Source organism: Toxorhynchites rutilus, chromosome 3, assembly GCF_029784135.1.
Source record: "Toxorhynchites rutilus septentrionalis strain SRP chromosome 3, ASM2978413v1, whole genome shotgun sequence".
In the NCBI taxonomy this organism is placed as follows: Eukaryota; Metazoa; Arthropoda; class Insecta; order Diptera; family Culicidae; genus Toxorhynchites; species Toxorhynchites rutilus.
Window position 1 is genome coordinate 129,885,323 of NC_073746.1, and position 22,863 is coordinate 129,908,185.

A 22,863-nucleotide genomic window follows, 5' to 3' on the forward strand; every position below is an offset into this window, starting at 1 on the left:
GTTAACCGATTTTTTTTGCCGCAAATTGAAGATATGGATACGGATGACATGTGGACTCAGCTGGACGGCGCCACGTGCCACACAACACGATCGAACATGGCCATATTGCGAACGAAATTTGAGGGACGCATAATTTCGCGTTTTGGTGATGACAATTGGCCGTCCAGATCATGCGATTTGAACCCGCTAGCCTTTTTTTTTTTTGTGGGGTTATGCTAAAGACCGTGTCTATGCCAACTCTCCGCAAATTCTTGAACATTTGAAAGACAATATCGTGAAGTTATGACCGAGATACCGCCCCATATGTGCCGAAAAGTCATCGAAAGTGGCCTGTTCCGGATCAAGGTGTGCGAGGAAGCCCTAGGTGGACATTTGAATGATGTTGTATTTCGCACATAATGGCATAAACCAAACTTTAATTTGAAATGAAAGTTTCGTCGAAATTCGATTTCTAAGTGTGTTTTATTTCAATTTACTTTCGGAATTTAAAGTTGGAAAAGCCTGTATATATAGATTTATATTTTATTAATATATTTTATCTTGTGTTTGATTTGATGTACTATTTTATCATAAATTGTACTGTAGATTGTACCAATTTTTTTTACGAAAACCATGGTTAATTTCAGGAAACTCGCGCTCTTCATACGTACTACAGCCAACAGAATCGTCCTCCAAAGCATCCTAGTGTAGCAGCGAAAATGGTCATGTCAAATTTCAAAAACCGACCATGTACATTTTGTTTAAAAAAAAATTACCTGTGCAAAGTTTCAGCTCAATCGGTAATGATTTAGGGGTGCCTCAAAGCGCTCAAAGTTTAGATTTTTTAAAGGAAATTTGGAAAATCGAACTATTTTTTTCGATGACAAAAGACTTAAAATGCATGAAACGTCGAGATATGGTGTCATCTCGAAAAAAAATTTGGTCGAAAATCCTTAAAAAAAAAAAATCGAAATGTAATGAACCGACCATGTACGTTTTGTATATTGGCCGAAAAAATGATCTGTGCAAAATTTCTGCTCAATTGGACATAATTTATGGGTGCCTCATAGCTCTCAAAGTTTAGATTTTTTGATCCTCGAAAATCTTCCAAGGGGGGAGTAAAGAAAATTTAAAAAATCGATTTTTTTTCGATACCAAATGACTTAAAAATTCATAAAACGTCGAGATCAGGTGTTATCTCGAAAACAAAATTTTGGCCGATAATCAACTTTTTGGAACTTAACCTGAACGACGAAAAAATCAAAACTTTGAGTGTTTTGAGGCACCCCTAAATCATGTCCGATTGAGCTGAAATTTTGCACAGGTAATTTTTTGGACCAATAAATAAAATGTACAAGTCCCAAAAGGTCGATTTTCGGCAAAAAAAAATTTTTTCGAGATGACACCAGATCTTTACTCCTCCCTTGGAATATTTTCGAGGATGAAAAAATCAAAACTTTGAGCGCTTTGAGGCATCCCTAAATCATGTCTGATAGCGCTGGAACGTTGCACAGATAATTTTTTAGGCCAATAAACAAAATGTAGGGTAACACGGGGTGAGTTGGACATACGGGATGATTTGGACCACCCCTTTATCTCAAAAAGTACGGCTCAACCTGGATTTTTTATAATGACATTTTCTTTTATTATTGAACCGTATGTAATTAACGTAAAAAAAACTTTGGTAAAATTCGACAGGTGGAAGGAAACGGTAGCATAAACACAACAAGCACTTTGATTGTCAAAAAATGTGAGTTTTCCGATCGTGGTTTTAAGGTTTTTCCCGCTGATTGAACAAACTTTTCGAGTATTGTGCAGTAAAGTTCTGTTCGCCTACAGAAGAGGAACAATTTGGTACAGCGAAACTGTAAGTTTGATAACAATAAATGAAATTAATTATATTTCAACTTTTGCGTGTTGTGTGGGGCGACATGGACACGTTTCTGTGGGGTGAATTGGTCCTACAGGTTTGACGCTTTTCTTTGATCTAATTGATTCTAGATGTCATGGGATTACAAAAACAGGATGGGCAGACAACGTTGGAAGAAGAAGGAGCTTGAAAGAGCAACACAGGCCAGCAAGAACGGATTTTCTTTGACCAACAACGAAAGTGTGTGAAAATGCTCGAGCAACAGTGAAAAGATTCATGCAGAATTCGAGATGGTGTCAATCCAATTTTTCTGGTCTGGAATCTGGCCAAGACACCTGGTATAAATCCCAAAACACTGTTACTGCTTGTAACATTATCCCAAAATACTTCACATAAACATAAATATATTTTTCTCGATGAAATACACACTGGACCAAATCACCCCGCATCAAATTTTAATGTCCAAAAATCATCTCTTTTATTTTATGATATATCTGGTAGTTTGAAGCTTGATATTATGAATCAACATTATTGATTGAGAGAAAACAAGTGTAGCTAGGTATACAATGTGACAGTTTTGATTTAGACCGTATTGGTTTGGAAATATTAGGCGTTTTGCTTAAGTGGTCCAAATTCCCCCCTTTTCCCCTACATGGTCGGTTTTTGAAATTCAATAATAAATTTTTTTCCATTCATCCATTGCCACCCCCAATGGACCCGTTTCTGCACCACTTCACTGATATCAGTTTCGAACTTTCGGTCACATTATGATCTGCTATAAAATTTCATGTGTACTTCCTGACTTACCAATACTAGCAGCAAAAGAACAAGGAGTAGTACGAGTGATTAATTTTTATCGTAGTTCTGACACGAAGGAACGAGAAACTTTATCACTAATTATCGAACAAAACAGAACGAAAACTTTCTTTTGTACAAATTGTTCTTTGAACTCGAGATAATTAGTGAAATTGGCGACAGCATGTTATCTTATGATTATTATACTTTTTCTTTTTCGCAAGATCTATTTCTGACGCATGAATAACGAATACATGCCATTCATAAAACTTCCTGCTCAATACATAACGACCGAGGAAAAATATAGGTACAAGATTAATGTTAACGTTCACTGTACCACTTGTCATTTGCCAACGAATTTCCAGATGTTCATTGATTGATTGCACAGCTTCCTATTCGTTTTGCTATTTCATGAACAGCTCCAGTTAGTCAGTTGGGTGATCGATTGAGCAGAAAACTTTTCCTTTTCCCTGTTAACGAGGATTATGGATTACGTTCATATATTTTTGACGTAAAACATTCGAGGAAAAACAAGAGAGAGCATTTCCAACTTTAATGACTAAAAACGCAATATGATGGTGAAAGTACACTGTTCGATGGGAGGTCAAAGATTTGACACTTTTGACGTAGGACTACGTCTTTGATTTCTATATAGGGGGGTCACTCTACAAAAATTTAACGTTTATTAAAAGTTTTCAAATGCGTGTTACGCATAATCGTTTTTACGATATACGAGGTATGGCTCTTAAATAACGAGACTGCGCGCCTGGATGGCGTCCCAGAAGGGGGGGGGGGGGTGTGTGGCAGTGAACGAAAAGTGCGTTCGGTAGCTTGAAATGTCTGCTATAAACGTACAGTAATTTGCGAGCAGCAGTGGTTTGAATGGAACGTGGTTTGTAGTGCGCGTGGGAAATCATGTGTGACGAAAAACACAAACAACAACGCACCTGCCCATAACGCGCTGTCGGTGAAGCAATTTTTAGCCGATAAGGGCATTCCAGTGCTCGAACATGCCCCGTACACGCCAGATCTAGCCCCATGCGACTTTTTTCTATTCCCCAAGATCAAATCCGTGTTGAAAGGTACCCGATTTCCGTTTCAGGCTTTTGAACGCCATCACAAAAGTTTCAGCACTGTTTCGAACAATGGAAAAAACGTATGGAAAGGTGTGTGAGGAGCCAAGGGAAGTATATTGAAGGGGAGCATTTCGTTGTACCGTAATTTTTAAAATATAACCCTTTTTCGTAACCAGTCTCGTTATACCTTATACCTCGTATGTTATAATGTATACCATTAGTCGGAAATTTTATCCAGCAATTTTTTCCCCTAAAACAGCAGCAGTAAAAATAATAAAACAAGTGAGCAATTTGAAAAAATAAAAGAGATATGTTTTGCGAGTGGATGCTAAATCATGTATTTTGCATTCTTTCATTCAACTTCGTTCCCATGAATGTTGTATGTAACACAAAATTGTGTGCAAGAATTCGTTCTATCGAACAAATTAGCAAGACCTTTTTCGTTGAAGATAATATAGATAAGTCTAGTTGAAGATAGTCCAAATTGCGAATGACTTCTGTATATGTTATTCCGGGCTGCGGCAACATGGGCAATTGTACAGCGAAAATTGGTATCAAAACTAGGAACTGAATTGTATATTGTGTACAACTTTGAGCTCAATTGGTTCCGTACTTTTCGAGTTTTTGACGCGTACACAAACGAACAGAACATTTTTATATATATATATATATATATATATATATATATATATATATATATATATATATATATATATAGATGAGGGAAATCGATAAATTTTAAATCACTTCGAAACACAATCTTAATTCATGATTTTGTCAAACACGTGATAAGAAGATGTTTCCATCACATAGAACACATATTCATTACTGAATTACGATTTCCATTAGAAGCTCAATTTCAGAAACGCACTCTGATCATATATAAAATCATTTTTCTTCCAATTTTCCAATTTTTTATGTCGTAACAACACTCCTTGAAGTGGATTGTATATTGTGTACAACTTTGAGCCTAATTGGTTGAAAATAGGTTGCAGATTTCCTACTGAGTAGATGCCACGCTTCCGATGAACGTAATAGACGATGGCAGGTTAGCTTCATGGTACTGCTCATTCAAAAAATTTCAAAACTGTTTGGGAGATGATTTAAGATTCGTTTGATTACACGTTGATAAAGCTGGAAAGATTGCTTTGCAATACCTATATATTCGTGGTTGATTCTCGCATATTGGCATTTAAAAGATTTTGTGGGGTACTGATTGAATTCAGTTCATAAAGGTTCAGGTAAGGTAAGGTTCACACTACACGAATCAATCACCAGCCGACAACTTAACAACATGTTGCGCAATATGCTCCACCTATAGAAAGCGATTCTGCAATGTATAAGCAATCACGATATCTCACAATACGCTTAATTCTTATAGACACGACCGCCAGGTTAACTGTCCCATACCGTACAATGTTGATGCCGTGGCAGGAACCTCCAGATATCTAAACCGAAACAATGGAAGTCCACTGGCAAAAGCGGACGACCCACCTTTCTGGGCTTCCCAGGGATTGTACAAAAAGTCTAACGGCATTGGTCAGCTTATCGATTCTTCTGACGGTATGTTGTACTCTTTCGACTATTTGAAAAAAAATGATCACCTACTCCCCCAGAAGAAGCTCCCGAAGACAGTGCGGATTCATCGAGTAGCTGTAGATCCGTCATAGTAGTGGGATCGGTTCCCATAGCTAGCACCGATAAACACGTGGTGTTCAGCACGACGAGTCCCGCAAAACCAACCACTTCCACAGTGAAAGCGAAGAACAATCGACAGGACGATGCCGGCGAGGAACCCGTGGTGAGCTCAACGCAGAAAATTAAAATCGATCCGGGAGATGATTCACGTGGATCCATACACCTAGCACTGAACTATGATCCTAGTGCCGGGATTCTGAATGTGAAGCTTGTTGAGGTTGACATTTTGAATGTTTTTTTTGCGGAATATAAACTACGGTTTTTTTTGTTCTCCAGGCTCAAGACTTGCAACCGCGTGATTTTAGTGGAACGGCGGATCCATATGCAAAAATAAGACTGCTTCCAGATCGCAATAATGTGTGGCAAACTAGAATACACAAGAAGACGTTAAATCCAGGTGAGGCATGATAAACATTGTTACATTTCATGAGGTGGAAAGTAAGTGCTCGATAGTTCAAGTAAGGATTTATACATTGCGCATACTTTTATCGACGATAAATTTAATGTTCAATAATCGATTAAAAAAAACAGGGGCGCATCTATCGAGTGCAGTACAATTGCAATATTTTATGCTAAGCTAAGGGAAAAGTGGTATTTTCCATCTCACCATTCGGATGTAAACTTGCAACGACCGGAATTTATTGCGAAATTTATTGGCTATGGTAGTGTTTTGCCAAGAGGCATGCTTTAACAAAGAGTAGACGATATTACTAGCTAGGGCACAACACATAGCTGTCAAGTGGGGTTTCTGGCAAACATATGATACCCAATGCCTGAGTTCGATTTATTACGAGAGTGAATCAGGCTTCTGCGTGCATGAATCCGTTGGGTTTTTCGCAAGAGTTTTTCTTATAAGTTTAACAAATGTGAGCATATGAAATATTACACTATATATTTTTGGCTTAAGGACGATGAATCCTAATGTAAATTTTGTCGTTTCCTTTTCACAGAGGTTTTCTCGAATATGGCTTGAACTGGAAAATTGAACAAATACACCATTTTCAATCTTTAAAACGTGTGCGATGACTGATGAACAGACTCCATGAGTTGCTACAAAAAAATGTCACTGCATCTATTCTGTTTCTGAAAATAAACACATAATTCACAAAGTCAGATTATAAAGGGTGTGTCACATCAAATTGCATCACGGAAAAAACGCTGTAGAAATTCGCCCAGTAGACCGATCCTTTTGAAAAGTTTAGACAGTAAAATAAAAACTATTAAACAGCTTTTGGCATTTTCTTTTTATTCATACTTCGAGCCCAAGCCCGTATGCTCGCACCTTCCTCTTTACCCCGTCCATAAGGTTCTGTACAACGTCAGGTTGTAGTTTTTTTGAACAGAAATCCATTTTCTCTTGAAGTCCGCCTCCGATTTGACAACTTTTGGGTTCTTCCGGAGGGCCTGCTTCATAATCGCCCAATATTTCTCTATTAGGCGAAGCTCCGGCGCGTTGGGCGGGTTCATTTCCTTTGGCACGAAGGTGACCCCGTTGGCTTCGTACCACTCCAACACGTCCTTTGAATAGTGGCACGAAGCGAGATCCGGCCAGAAGATGGTCGGGCCCTCGTGCTGCTTCAATAGTGGTAGTAAGCGCTTCTGTAGGCACTCCTTAAGGTAAACCTGCCCGTTTACCGTGCCGGTCATCACGAAGGGGGCGCTCCGCTTTCCGCAAGAGCAGATCGCTTGCCACACCATGTACTTTTTGGCAAACTTGGATAGTTTCTGCTTGCGAATCTCCTCCGGAACGCTGCCGGGCCTGTTGTTCTTCTCCGCAGAGGACAAACTGCGGAGAAGAACAACAGGCCCGGCAGCTGACGAAAGTCCGCTTTGACGGAGATTTCGTCGTCCATTACCAGGCAATGCGGCTTCGTCAGCATTTCGGTGTACAGTTTCCGGGCTCGCGTCTTCCCCACCATGTTTTGCCTTTCGTCGCGGTTAGGAGCCTTCTTAACCTTGTATGTACGCAGGCCCTCCCGCTGCTTGGTCCGCTGGACGAATGAACTTGACAAATTCAGCTTATTGGCGACATCCCGGACCGAACTTCTCGGATCACGTCTAAACTGCTTAACTACGCGCTTGTGATCTTTTTCACTGACGGAGCATCCATTTTAGCCGTTCTTCACCTTCCAGTCGATGGTTAGGTTCTCGAAGTATCGTTTTAGTACTCTGCTGACCGTGGATTGGACGATTCCCAGCATCTTACCGATGTCCCGATGTGACAACTCCGGATTCTCGAAATGAGTGCACAGGATTAATTCACGACGCTCTTTTTCGTTCGACGACATTTTTCCAGATTTACGAAAAATTGACAGTGAAGCATGGCCAACGTGATCTATATACTCTTATCTGATTATAAGCGAAAGCTGAAGATATAATTCCTAATAATTAAATTTCTACAGCGTTTTTTCCGTGATGCAATTTGATGTGACACACCCTTTATCTTCATACAAATGTTTGAAAACTTCTCTTATAATCTTAACAATACCTACTTTCTGTTCATTCTGCGCACATGATTTTATTCAAAAGACACTCCATATGAATCAATATAAGATAGTACCATGGTCAATACAACACTATGGTTGAATATTTATGAGCACTCCATGTTCAAAAAGGGATCCAAATTCGTATCGATACTTTTTGCTTCTACCATCACCATTACAGTACTGGCAATAATAAAGAATACACTGCTTAAAATTTTTCCTCTTTGCTCATGAATTGTTTGTTTTATATAAGTAAGACATCAGATTTCACCACAAAAGAGGGACTCAGAAGGAAAGTGATGTAGAAAATAAAGATCGATTTCTCTTCATTAACGTTTACTTTAGTTTATAACTCAACTGCAAAAACGGTATAATTTGAGTTTGCTATGGAATCCGATAGATGAGGTTCTGATCCTGTGGCGAGGTGTAAGGGGGGGGGGGCGTTTTGTCCGCCCCGGGTGTGTTCCTTAGACGGGTCATCTCAATGCACTGGTATTTTTTTTCGCTTTTGAAAGGAACAGTCTAGTCGGAATGGCCATTTTATCAAAGTCCAACGATTCGAAATTCACTACTGAAAGGAGAATTCCTCATAAGAGGAGTAAACCAGGCGCAAGCCTCCCGGGCCCGGTCCAAAGATGGAAGTGGGAATGTTGGAGTGCATTGGTCCTTTTCATCGGAAATTACAAGAATGGTCAAAATCGCCTAAAGAAGAAGCGGAAAGTTTTCAAGCGAGTTAAGCTCGAAACATATTATGATACCCGACAGCGGACTGAAAAAGTCGAATTGACGAACTGGCAATTACGACGTTCCGGAAAGGCAGCCTTTGCTAGAGATACCGAGACTCCGTAGACATTTGAAGGTGGTTTTATGTTTCGGGTTTAAGGTTTTATGTTTCTGGTTTGTATAAGTTTGATTTTTCATTCGAAAACGAAAACTTAGTATTATGGAAAGGTGTTGTGCTCCCGTGGTTGAGTGATTAGCGTCATATATTATCATGCCGGGGGTTCGGGTTCGATTCCCGTTCTGGCCGGGAGATTTTTTGTCAAAGAAAGTTTTTTTCCGGCCTGCACTGGTACACGCGCATTCTAGAGCTTGCCACTCAGAATGCATTCAAGGCGTGTTATTTGGCATAGAAATCTCAACTGAGTACTAATAAAAATGACGCTAGTAATACTACGTTGAGACGGCGATGTTCCTCTAGGAACGTTAGTGCCATATAAGAAGAAGAAGAAGAAAGGATGACACCCTAGTAGCCCCGGGTGTCACTCGGTCACGCTACGCCACTGTTCTGACCTATCTTCCACATTGTCAAATACAGCTGGGGATGTGTTTGCAGCTAAGTATGAACAAAAGAGAGAGAGAGAGTTGATGTAGAGAAATCGAATATGTCACTTACACCCCTTTCATTTTGAGCCCTCAAATATTGTTTTGACGTAGGACTACGTCTTTCATTTCTATATCGGGGTGTAAAATCAAAGTTTCGAAACCGAAAGCGATACGCCGGAGACCGAGATTTTGAGCGTTAATAGCTCCTAAACAACTGAACGAAATGGTATGATAAACACTTCATTCGAAAGATAAAATGTCTACGCGTTATATACTTGTTACTTTTTATCCAAAAACTTGTTTCAATAGCCTTAAAATTGTTCACAAAACAGGCTATTGAAATCACCAATCGGTATATAAGCGAGCGCCGCTCGGAAATCCACTCAGTTCTAATTGAACAGCGATTGGAGCATGTTGTCGCTGTTGTGGTGAAGCTCTTCGTTTATCATGAAAGCGCGGATGAACGGTGTCACCAAGAGCCTGTTTGTGCACCTTAGACCAGAAGGGAATCCATCAGGAGGAGAGTGATGCCACAAACGGTTCCCCGGGAAGACATCGCTACACACACACATACACGCGCGGAATTCTTTCCGTTTGGATGCCATTCAGCATCGAGAAAGTTCCGGAAAGATCTAATCATTTCTGGAATATAATCTGCCAGTTCCTCTGGGAATTTAAAAATACATTCATGTGAAAGAGTTTATTTTAATGTTTCTAACCAAATAACACAGCGACCAAATATATTTGATTTTGTAATTTTTCAACCAAGTGTAATTAGCAGGAAAGCTTCTGAAGATTTTTCTTCCCCATCAGTAGGATATTTCCGTATCCAATATTGTATGCGCACGCAATCGATTATTGCTCAGTCGCCGAAAGTTTCGAGCTCAGAGAGTTCATTCCCCTCTAGATTGCCTTCCAAATTGCCATCGTAAACCACACCTCTCGATTCAATCACACACACAAAACATACTTAAGCGATATTCTGGTGGTGAGACGCATTCATTTTTCGTGAGGACATCGACAAGACAACATCGTTGCCTAACGTGCTGGACGAGGTGGACGGCGAAGGATCGACACATACACGCGCGGAATTCTTTCCGTTTGGATGTCATTCAGCATCGAGAAAGTTCCGGAAAGATCTAATCATTGCTGGAAAATAATCTGCAAGTTCCTCTGGGAATTTAAAAATACATTCATGTGAAAGAGTTTATTTTAATGTTTTCTATCCATGTAACACTGTGACCAAATATTTTCAATCAAGTGCTATTAACATTAATTGTCAGGTGGTTATCGAGTTAGTATTAACTACTGGTGGTGGTTATCGAGTTAGTATTAACTACTGGTGGGCTTCCAGTATCGAGGAAAATGTGGAAATATCTAATCGTTGCAGGAAAATAATCTGCCAGTTGAAAATTACATTCAAGCGATTATTCTTCAGAACAAGGTTTTTCGTATCCTATATTGGATGCATAAAACCTTGTGCCTCCAACGTAACGCTCTCGTTTTCGAAGTCCCCCAAATATTCATTTATTCATTCATTAAGAATGGATTTAGATTCAACTTCAAACAAATGATCCCTAAATCAACGATAGTCCTACGTCACCCTTGCGGTTATACCATAGATATAACCCACTTCCTGTTTTTTTTTTGGATTGCAGTACAAGATTTGTATATTGGTTGTGTTAGATTTGATCACATTTGTGAACAAATGGATAATGTCGTGGCAACGGTCATTTTTAATAAGACATTTCTGTACGCTTTCGGTATTTGGGTTCCATCATTTTCTAAAGTCAGGTTGAGTTTGTTGATTCTGAATACGGTTTGGCGAGTTGTTATTAGTTTTTTCTTGCTGATGATGATAATCGAAATTTCTGTACGAAAACAATGTGAGCATTGGTGCGATTCAGAAGCTTTGGAGGAAGTTTCAAGAGCTTGGTACAGTTTGCGACCGGGTAGGATGTGAACGAAAACGCTTGATGCCGGAATCGTCAGAGAAGTGAGAAAAAACCCAAAAGCTATAAACAGAAATATAAAAGAAAGTTTATCATTGAACATATCGGAACGAACAGTTCGATTGAGACTGCAACAGCAAGGATTAAGGAGCAAGTTTGCATCTCGGCAACTGTTAATCCGTAAGGTCAACCATATCAAAAGTTTGGAGGTTGCTAATAAATTCGTCCACAAGCCAATCTCGTTGTGGAAAAAGGTGCTGTGGTCAGACGAAAGCAAATTCGAGCTTTTCGAAACGAAACAACGATCCAGAGTATGGATTAAGCGAGGAGAGGAGCTGCTTGACAAGAACATTTAGAAGACAGTGAGACACGGTGGCGGCAACATCATGGTTTGGGGGTGTTTTGCTTGGTCCGGTGTTGGAAACCTGATTCAGATCGATGGTATAATGAATGCTGAAAAGTACATCGAAATCCTTATGCACAATTTTAAGATCGCAGCACGGAAGATCGAATTGGCGAAGGACTGGATATTCTAGCGAGACAAACATCCAAAGCATACGGCACACAAAACGATGTCCTACTTTCGTCAATCCCGTGTGAAGTTGATGGATTGGCCGATCAGCCGATCTGAACGTACACAACCTGCAGTCCAGCAATCTCCATCTTCCGAACCGACAGGAGACTCACATGCGCTTCCGGAATATAGAAGACGGTTCTGCAGTGTGATAGAATTCTCGCGGACCTATCTACATTGGTCGATTTTCTTCATTGACTTTCTCTTTCGAAAATCACCTTGCAGACAGATTTGGCGTCAGTTTTACTACATTGTTTGATGAACGAGGTTTCCTTCTACACTCTTGATCTTCGAACACATCAGGAAATGCTTTTATCACCGAGTCATTAACGAAAAAGAATGTTGATGAAGAGAATCGATCAATGTAGATAGGTTCTTTTCAAAAGTTTCGCGAGAATTGATTTGCTGTGGACTACAAGTAACAGTTTAACCTCACAGTACTCTCGTGTGACGATGCACTCTACTTCCTTAGCTCCGAAGATGAATAGCGCTCGATCATTTGTGAAGTGCTCAAAAGAACCAGAGTCGATTATCCAGCTCAACTCACCTTTTCCTAACGGCGCACTCGATTTCGTCAATTCCTTGATTATTTTCTTCTCTGAACAGTCAGAAGATAAATGAGGGGCTTAGAATGCAAGGGGTGTAAGTAACTTGATCGATTTCTCTTCATCAACTTTTTCTTTCGTGAATAACTCAGCGCACAAAACGTTCCAATTTGATTTTGCTATAGAAACCGATAATTGATGTTTTGACCTTTCGTCCACATTGTCAAATAAGCTGGAAATGTGTTTGCAGTTAAGCTATGATCAAAAGAGAAAGTCGATGAAGAGAAATCGATCAAGTCACTTACACCCCTTGCATTCTAAGCCCCTCAAATACAATTGTTTTGTAATATATTTGTAAAATCGAAAAGGTTCGAGGAAGATGCCGCCATCAAAACGGTGCTTTTTGAATTCAGACGAGGTGTGTGCGACGAACGGTAGTCCAGGAGTTCATTCGAACCGTTCGGACAAAGGACAAACTCCCCCGGTTGACCGACACACCATTCGGCCTATTGGACCACTACTAAGCGTAAAAGACCAACGAGAACCATTTGGCCAAGTTGGTCATAAATACAAAGGACACTAGCGACTACTAGCGGTGACAGTGGATACATATGTTTAAGAACAAGACAAAAACCGTTGACAGTTACTCTGACTCCCCTGTAATCATGTTTTTTTGCATAGGAGAATCTGTTTTTATCAGCATGAAAATATCTGGTTTCTCAATAAGAGCGCTACAAAAGTTTTTTTTTTAATAAAACGAAAGCGGTTTTGGATATCAATGAAATTCTTTATTCATGTGAGAGTACATTTAATGCCATTATGTATGGAACTCGATTTCTTTTGCATGGCCACCACGGGCACGCTTGCAGAAGTCCAGACGCTGAATTTTCGACGGGTTTCAAGCATAAATCGGCCGATACTGTTGCAATTTCACATTCGATATTCGTACGAAGTTCATCAATCATCGCTGACTTGTTGGCATAGACCATAGACTTGACGTAGTCCCACAGGAAATAGTTTAACGGTGTTAAAAAGCACGACCGAGGCGCTCAATTGACTGAGCCATTTCGTGAGATAACACGCTCACCAATCTTGGTTTTCAATAAATCGATTGTTAAATTCGCTGTGTAGATTGTGGCGCCATCCTGTTGAAACCACACATGGTCTAAGTCCATATCATCCAATTCGGGCCAAAAATATTCGGTTATCATCGAGTGATAGCGATTCCTGTTCACAGTAACGTGCCGGTCTTGATCATCACGAAGAAGTACGGCCCAATGCAATGCAATGGTGACTCATGGAGTACGTGTGGATTGCTGCCTGACCAATAACGCATATTTTGCTAATTGACGAAGCCATTCAGCCAAAAATGAGCCTCATCGCTGACGATGATTTTTCGATGAAAATCCGGATCATTTTCAAATTGTTCTTCAGCCCAATTCACGAGTATACGACGCTCTTGGTGGTCAAGCAGCTTCAGTTTTTGCGCCAATTTGATCTTTTAAGAATGTAGACTAAGATCTTTTCGTAAAATTCGCAACAACGACGTCACAGAGATGCCCAGCGCTTGAGAACGACGTATGAGATGGATTAATTGATGGATTAAAATTTTTCCACTAGACGCTCAATTGTTTATCTGGCAGGACGATTATGACGACCATAAATTGGACGTTGCGCTCTTAAATTGCCATTTGACTCAGAATTTCGGAAGTAAATTTTAATTAGCTCGACTCGTTATTGGATCGTATATCTTTCAATTAAAGGGTGTGTCACATCAAATTGCATCACGGAAAAAACGCTGTAGAAATTCGCCCAGTAGACCGATTGAAAATTTTAGACAGTAAAATAAAAACTATTAAACAACTTTTGGCATTTTCTTTTTATTCATACTTCGAGCCCAAGCCCGTATGCTCGCACCTTCCTCTTTACCCCGTCCATAAGGTTCTGTACAACGTCAGGTTGTAGTTTTTTTTTTGAACAGAAATCTATTTTCTCTTGAAGTCCGCCTCCGATTTGATAACTTTTGGGTTCTTCCGGAGGGCCTGCTTCATAATTGCCCAATATTTCTCTATTGGGCGAAGCTCCGGCGCGTTGGGCGGGTTCATTTCCTTTGGCACGAAGGTGACCCCGTTGGCTTCGTACCACTCCAACACGTCCTTTGAATAGTGGCACGAAGCGAGATCCGGCCAGAAGATGTTCGGGCCCTCGTGCTGCTTCAATAGTGATAGCGCTTCTGTAGGCACTCCTTAAGGTAAACCTGCCCGTTTACCGTGCCGGTCTTCACGAAGGGGGCGCTCCGCTTTCCGCAAGAGCAGATCGCTTGCCACACCATGTACTTTTTGGCAAACTTGGATAGTTTCTGCTTGCGAATCTCCTCCGGAACGCTGAATTTGTCCTCTGCGGAGAAGAACAACAGGCCCGGCAGCTGACGAAAGTCCGCTTTGACGTAGGTTTCGTCGTCCATTACCAGGCAATGCGGCTTCGTCAGCATTTCGGTGTACAGCTTCCGGGCTCGTGTCTTCCCCACCATGTTTTGCCTTTGGTCGCGGTTAGGAGCCTTCTGAACCTTGTATGTACGCAATGAACTTGACAAATTCAGCTTATTGGCGACATCCCGGACCGAACTTCTCGGATCACGTCTAAACTGCTTAACTACGCGCTTGTGATCTTTTTCACTGACGGAGCATCCATTTTTGCCGTTCTTCACCTTCCGGTCGATGGTTAGGTTCTCGAAGTATCGTTTTAGTACTCTGCTGACCGTGGATTGGACGATTCCCAGCATCTTACCGATATCCCGATGTGACAACTCCGGATTCTCGAAATGAGTGCGCAGGATTAATTCACGACGCTCTTTTTCGTTCGACGACATTTTTCCAAATTTACGAAAAATTGACAGTGAAGCATGGCCAACGTGATCTATACACTCCTATATGATTATAAGCGAAAGCTGAAGATATAATTCCTAAAAATTAAATTTCTACAGCGTTTTTTCCGTGATGCAATTTGATGTGACACACCCTTTATGAAATGGCAAACCATACTGAAGAGAAATGTCAAGAGAGCGATAAAAATATTGTCATTTGCTGTCCCTATCGGTCTTCTTTTTGTAGCGTCCCTATTGAAAAAAAACTAGTTATTACACAAACCTCGAATTCCTCATTTTGTTAATGATCCTTATAAATAAGCTTGCTAAACTAAAACTGAATATTATCAGTTTATCAGCATTTTCCTTTACAATGTTCATCGTGTCGTTGTCGAGCCAATTAGCCTTGAAATTGGCTCGTTGTCATTGTAGAAAAACATTTCAATTGGTAGAATATTAAAAAAAAACTATGTGTGGATATGTGGATAGATAACGCTCTTTGCACCGGACAAGAATAAAAAGATATCACTTTCTTAATAGATCGCAAAGATCTTTGAATCACTCGATTAGAAATATTTCTTCGCATCCATCACAATGAAGAAAATTGTACTTTTGTTCAGATAGATAACTGAATAATTGTAAAATGTCAAGCATTATCTAAACGCTTTAAATCCCACATTTCGATATGACATATTTGTGCTCCTCAATTTGTAACGACTAAAACAGGCAACCAGGGTAACAGCGGAATACAATTTGAATACATCAATACCACTGCGGAAACAATCCTAATTAACCACTGTGCATCTATCCTTTTCCATTCTAATGCTGCTTTTACATACGACGAATTTGCTCGATACAATGGAAGCCTGAAGACAAGCGAAACAATGCATCGCAAGCCCCACTCCTGTGGGATTCTACAGTCAGCCAAATCGAAAAAAAATCATTCGCTCCATCCCGAACCGATCTTAGAGGTGAATGCCTCTCAAAATCTAAGCAGAACCAACCCGAACTAATCATTCATTTTCTAACCGGCAAAGCACACCTGAAAGAGCGAGAGCATAGTCGCAGTGCCACTTCCCGTTTGATGATCAACGAGTCAACATCGTTTATCGACGTGTGCGAGCGGGAATGAGATCTGCCTTCTTCAAGGCATGGAGAAAAGTTTAGTTTAAGTCGACCATAAAAGCCTTCTTCAAGGCTAAAAACGAATGAACTGCGAAAGTTTCAAGTCTCTTTACGACAACAACCACATCGCCGCAGTGCCAATATTGTCAGCCAGGATCCGGAGGAGAACCGTCAATTTATAATGTAACCCGATCCAGGACAAATTAATGTAATGGTGGTGTTGATACAGATGAAAATCCCCCTATGTGTATCTAGAAGAGGAACTACATTGAGTGCGTTGGCAATAAGGATACAAATTTCGACATATAACTGACTTGTTCTTGCGAGAACAAACATGAATCTGTTCCATAAAAATAAGGCACCTTTCAAGAGTTATTTATTTACAATTCAATGCAACAGTTCGATGCATTCTAATCTGATATCCGAAATTATAAAAAGTAATTTGACTTTCCATAATCTCCATGCGGGGGGAGAGCTTATGTGAATTTAGAAGGGTTTTAGGCTTATTGGTGGTTGGGAGACTACCCGATCGATCATTCAATTTTCGAAAATTTGTGCATTATTCTCGGGTAAAAAGTTGCGTTCAAGTTCAACACATTGCAAGCCTGATGGCGAGAGCCAACCAACAATAAGAGATGTGTTCATGGATTGAAAACTAGAGATAAAATTCGTTCAACTGCGATTGCTATAGTTGCCTCCAGCAGAGTTGCGAAAGGTGCTGCATGATATAATTTGCGGATTATTTCTTTGGGAATGATGTTTTTAGGAGCGTTGAAGGTGTGAGAGGTACAAACAAACTACTTGAATATTCGATGATTTAAATTGACAGTCCTTGGTGTTATGTCCGCGACATTACCCATCCATCTTTTTTGGAAAAGTCCACTATTGAACCGCATGCATAGTTCATTTTCGATTCTAATTGGGCTTTCGGACAAATTCTTCCAACCCTATTGTTTCCTTCATTCACACCTCATTACAATCGATCTCCCTAAACATTGATATCTTCCTTTTCTTTCAGTGTTCGACGAAGATTTTGTGTTTGAAGTTCGACCGGCCACCATCGGCCGACGAACGCTTGAGGTGATTCTATTCGACTTTGATGCCTATTCGCGTCACGTCGTGATTGGCGGAATGCAACTTGCGCTGGCGCACGTTGATCTATCGGACCGGATAGACGTTTGGCGACCTCTTGATCACTGTTCCGAAAACGTAAGTACTACTGTTCCCAGAATAGACATTCCCATGTCAGAGATTTCAAACCTTCCAAAATTTGCAGGACACGAAACAAAACGTCGGCGATATCATGGTTTCACTCTCATATACCCCATCGGTCGAGAAACTAACCGTTGTCATAATCAAAGCAAGAAACCTTCGAATCATTGATGAAACCCGAAATTCGTCCGACCCTTACGTGAAAGTGTCCCTTCAGAACATCAACGGGAAGCGTATCAAGAAGCGCAAAACAACCGTCGCCCGAAACACGGTATCTCCGGTTTACAACGAGGCACTTTCATTCGACATAGCCAAAGAAATGCTGAAAAATTGCTCCATTGAACTGCAGGTCCAGCACGATAGCTTGCTAGGGAAGAACGAAGTTCTGGGTCGGGCGACAATCGGAAGCGGTCCGGACGCGAGACCAGAGGAGCGATCCTTTTTCGAAGAGTTGTTCCGCAATAGGTCGGCTACTGCTCAATGGATATCGCTTTCCGACTGGAATGCAACCAAACCTTCATCTAGCAAGTAAGGCGGCTCGCACACCGGAGCAATAAACAACTAGCAACTATCAACATGCAATAAGCAATATTATCGCCAATGCATTTTTCATTTGATTTTTGGTGATCTCGCACACCGACGCAATACGATATCGCTATCGCCTTTACAGAGCAACACATATCGCTAGCAACACGACGTGTCGGTTGAAGAGCAACTTATCGCTCATAATTTGACATGTTTCGTACATTAAGTAGATTTTTTGCATAATGTCAGGCGTTATTATTGCTCTGGTATGCGAAGAACAACAAAATATGTTTCATGTTGCATATTGCGTATTGCAGCTTGCTAGTTGCTTGTTGCTCCGGTGTGCGAGCCGCCTAAGGGTTGCCCTCGGGGGTTGACTTATTTTCCTCCAGCAAGACGAACACCCACTTTTGAAGAAACGTCCAATGTACCTTGATGTAGTGCTGATTGTTTACTTAGTTGAAGTTGTCAGAATTAACGCTATGTTGTATGTTCGAAGCGCTGATATAAATATTAATGTACCAAAGGGGGCGTAAATGTTAATTCTATTTAAATTAATAATAGTATACTGGAGCATCTATTTACTGTAGCCTAAATATTCTAAACTTATACACTGAAAATGCGGTGGGACCTGGTGGGTATCGCTATTTTGAACATTTCCTCGTTCACAAATCTCTCCAACAAACTTACAACTGTGCGTGACCGCAAAAGTAATTATTCTTTACACAAAATAAATTGTTGAACTGATTTAATTTTCATGAACAGAGATTATAGAACGAGTGAGTGAAAGGAAACTTTTGTGCGGAATACAAGAATATATCAGAAATCAAAATATACAACAACATTATTATAACACTTGACATTTACTAAATGTTATTACAACAAAATTATACCAAGAAGATGATCTATCTAAAGCGATGTTCAATTTGATCCGAAAACTGCCCGAATGTGTGTTCTGAAAATATACCTGGGACGAAGCGAAAGACAGTTTCTCTGCGGGGTTGAGCACTCTGTACAGTAGCTAAAGATGCAGCCATATCACAACTTTCAGAAATGAATTTAGCCATGACGAACCTTCCAGATGGATATAGTAGTAATTCATCCTATTTTGATTATTTTTTCTCATTGGAGTAAAGATGAGGAAAGTAAAAGGCTTGAGCTTAGACCCAAAATAAATATTTAGCCCATTTTTCGCCATCCTCATATTATATAATAAATGAGCTTAGAAGTATCATTAAAAGCACTATCCAAGCCTACTGGTACATCATTTACCCAAGCGTGGGGCAAAATGTGTTTGTGTATAATAGGGGAGCCGCGGGTAAGACGGACAGTGGGGGTATGATGGACAGGTGGTTGATTTGTATAGTTGCATTATGGAATTCAAATTTCTGTAGATGGGAACCCCTTCTACATGCTATTCTAGAATATTTAAACCATCCTATGACAATGAATACTGATCAAAAGTAGGAATAGAGAAACAAAAACCGAAAATAAAACATGATTCCACGGCTTCGATATTAAGCATTTGGAGAGGTTTAATTGCACAATTGAATTCGCTGATGGTTATAGATTGGTTTGTGAGTTGACCGAGAAGCGATATCAGGTATGTACGGAAAAGTAAATTCTTTCATAAGTGGTAAATTTAAATTATTGAAATAATTGCACTGGTGGGGTTGAAATGGATAGTCACATCCATAATCACATCCAATGCATGATAAAAAGTGATGGGAATAATAATACTAATACTTTTTTCTATTAATACTTTTTTATATCGCTTTCTCTTTTTGTTCTATTTCAGTTACTGGACACACAAACACTGAGAGAGAGCGAAATTATTCCTCACGCGAGCAATATACTTCTACGCTTCGCATATTATTAACCTGTCCATATTCCCCCCACTACATGTCTCGATAAAAATGCCGAAAGCCGAAAAGTAGGCTTGTTTTAATTTCAGTGAAAAAAACAGGAAGTGGGTTATATCTATGGTCTAACCGCAAGGGTGACGTAGGACTATCGTTGATTTAAAGATCATTTGTATGAAGTTGAATCTGAATTCATTCTGAATGAATGAATATTTGGAGAACTTCGAAAACGAGAGCGTTACGTTGGAGGCACAAGGTTTTATGCATCCAATATTGGATACGGAAATATCCTACTGATGGGGAAGAATAATCTTCAGAAGCTATCCTGTTGATTGCGATTGATTGAAAAATCACAAAACCTAATGTATTTGGTCACAGTGTTACATGGATAGAAAACATTAAAATAAACTCTTTCATATGAATGTAATTTTAAATTCCCAGAGGAACTGGCAGATTATTTTCAGTAACGATTAGATATTTCCACATTTTCCTCGATACTGGAAGCCCACCAGTGGTTAATGCTAACTCGATAACCATCTGTTAACAGCACTTGATTGAAACATATTTGGTCACAGTGTTACATGGATAGAAAACATTCAAATAAACTCTTTCACATGAATGTATTTTTAAATTCCTAGAGGAACTGGCAGATTATTTTCCGGATCTTTCTCGATTTAAACGGAAAGAATTCCGTGCGTGTATGTGTGTGTGTGTAGCGGCTGCTTCGAGATCTTCCCGGGGAACCGTTTGTAGCATCACTCTCCTCCTGATGGATTCCCTTCTGGCCTAAGGTGCACAAACAGGCTCTTGGTGACACCGTTCATCCGCGCTTTCATGATAAATGAAGAGCTTCACCACAACAGCGAGAACATGCTCCAATCGCTGTTCAATTAGAACTGAGTGGATTTCCGAGCGGCGCTCGCTTATATACCGATTGGTGATTTCAATAGCCTATTTTGAAAGCAAATTTAAGACTATTGAAACAAGTTTTTGGATCAGTAACAAGTATAGAACGCGTAGACATTTTATCTTTCGAATGAAGTGTTTATCATACCATTTCGTTCAGTTGTTTAGGAGCTATTAACACTCAAAATCTCGGTCTCCGGCGTAACGCTTTCGTTTTCGAAACTTTGATTTTACACCCCGGTATAGAAATGAAAGACGTAGTCCTACGTCAAAACACATTTTTATAAAACATTTGGCCAATTATTTCGAAAACCAGTATATTGAACTGTAAGAAACTGCTTTTAAGTTTTGGAAAACATGAGTTTCCAAAGACACAAATGAAGTTTTCCTCAACATGTCCGCCTTACTCCCATCTCCCCTATATACAGTGATTCAAATTCGTAATCGTACTCCACCATGCCCTTCTTTTCCCTTCTTTCGAAAGTCGAAAACAAGCTTTCGGAACATTCTATTTGGAAAAAGTCATAGTGTCATATGAGAGTTAAAAGGTTTGCTATCTGTTTTCAGAATAATGGTTTTTATTTCTCTAAAAATGGCAAATGTATGTGCCAATGTATGAAAATTGACTCAAACTCATATTCGTACTCTGGTTGAAATCTCAACTCGATTTCGAAGGCTTTTTTGACTAATTTCCGAATTCCTCTATTTGTTTGGTATCCCTTGTTTATTGCATGCCTTTAGCTGTCTTTTGCCTTATCTACGAATTTTTCGGTGTATTCGGAATTCACAACTATAGAACCACTCATTTTGACGTAGATGCCAAATCAGAAAACGTTTTTATGAAATAAAGTTAACGTCAATAACTATTTTTGCCGCGAACGGGTTTTGGCGATTTACATACTAAACGTATCGGAAATTCCGTAAGATTTGTTTAATATGCTCTACATTAGAATCCCCTGGTTTGTAAATGGTTAAAATTCATGAAAACTTTAAGCGTTTCAATTTTCCCATAAATTAGTTCTGTCCATTTGTGTGCTTTCCCGAACAGAGCTGTCAATAACGAGCAACTTATCGACGACCAACGGAGGGGAAATCGTAGGATTTAAAGTCTCCGTAAACAAAGGAAAAGTAGAAGAATGAAGGGGAATACTGGCCTAGAGTATAAATAGTGGATCTCGCTGAGGCAAACTTTCATTCGGAATCGGCCTGTCGAGCAATCCAGTTAACTTTGCTTTCGCTGCGCTTCGATCTAAGATTGGACCCCACCAGTGGTAATCCAACTTGGATATCGTCGTTTGGTTTTTCTGTTCGTTTTTCGCGTTATTCGTATCGTGTGTTTTTCTTTCCGCGTCATAAATTGGACGTTTCGCGTAGTGTGTGATGAGCAAGAAGAAGAGGGAGGCAGGCTCTAGCCATGCAAAAAACGAACGCATTGCCAGGGGCAATGCAATTTCGAGGCAAGCGTCATCTAATGATGCACGCGGTGTTGGTGCAGTGAAAAGCGCTCGCACTGAACCGAGCCTTTGCGAGTGTGACACCGCATCGAACAACAGCGAAGTAGGCGATTTCGGCGCGTCGGTCGAAAATGTAAACGCCGTTACCCAGGCAGCAACCAAAATCAAGCTCCCCCCGCTGGTGGTGAAAGCGGTCGCTCTTGAAAAACTCATCAGCGAATTCGCATCGATGGGTGTTACAGCAGAGTACAAGCTGTGTGGCATATTTCAGTTTTGACGTAGGACTACGTCTAACCGGAAGATATAGGGGGTGAAATGGAAGTCTAGGCACTGAACAAGTAGGAAAAAATGCAAGATTTGGAACGCTTATAACTCGAGCATTTCTCAATAGATCGCAAAGGTTTTTGCATCAATTGATAGGAAATATATCTACGCATCTATCATAACGAATAACATTTCATTTTTCTTGAGATAAATAATTGAATAATTGTGAAATATCAAGCATTCTCAAAATTCACTATGTGCCCATTTTTGATTGGTCCATTTTGTGCTCCTCAAATCGTACCGACCAAAACGGGCAACCAGAGCAGCAGCGAAATAGAATGAAGCACGATTGGA

General features: G+C 40.1%; 1 protein-coding gene across 4 annotated transcripts in view; it reads left to right on the forward strand.

Annotated features, from left to right (window-relative positions):
- The window catches only part of LOC129776222 (synaptotagmin-5), a 92,542-nt gene extending 73,621 nt beyond the window's left edge, over positions 1-18,921 (forward strand). For 2 of the 4 annotated variants that reach the window (XM_055781739.1, XM_055781737.1), the window contains exons 3-8: positions 5,102-5,283; positions 5,337-5,635; positions 5,695-5,815; positions 17,305-17,495; positions 17,563-18,031; positions 18,382-18,921. In XM_055781739.1, the coding sequence (XP_055637714.1) occupies positions 5,102-5,283; positions 5,337-5,635; positions 5,695-5,815; positions 17,305-17,495; positions 17,563-18,030 (1,261 nt within the window). In that variant the 3' untranslated portion in view covers position 18,031; positions 18,382-18,921. Of the gene's footprint in view, positions 1-5,101; positions 5,284-5,336; positions 5,636-5,694; positions 5,816-17,304; positions 17,496-17,562 lie in introns of all 4 variants that reach the window. The other 2 variants (XM_055781740.1, XM_055781738.1) reach the window with 2 other exon arrangements.
- The last annotated feature ends 3,942 nt before the right edge of the window (positions 18,922-22,863 follow it).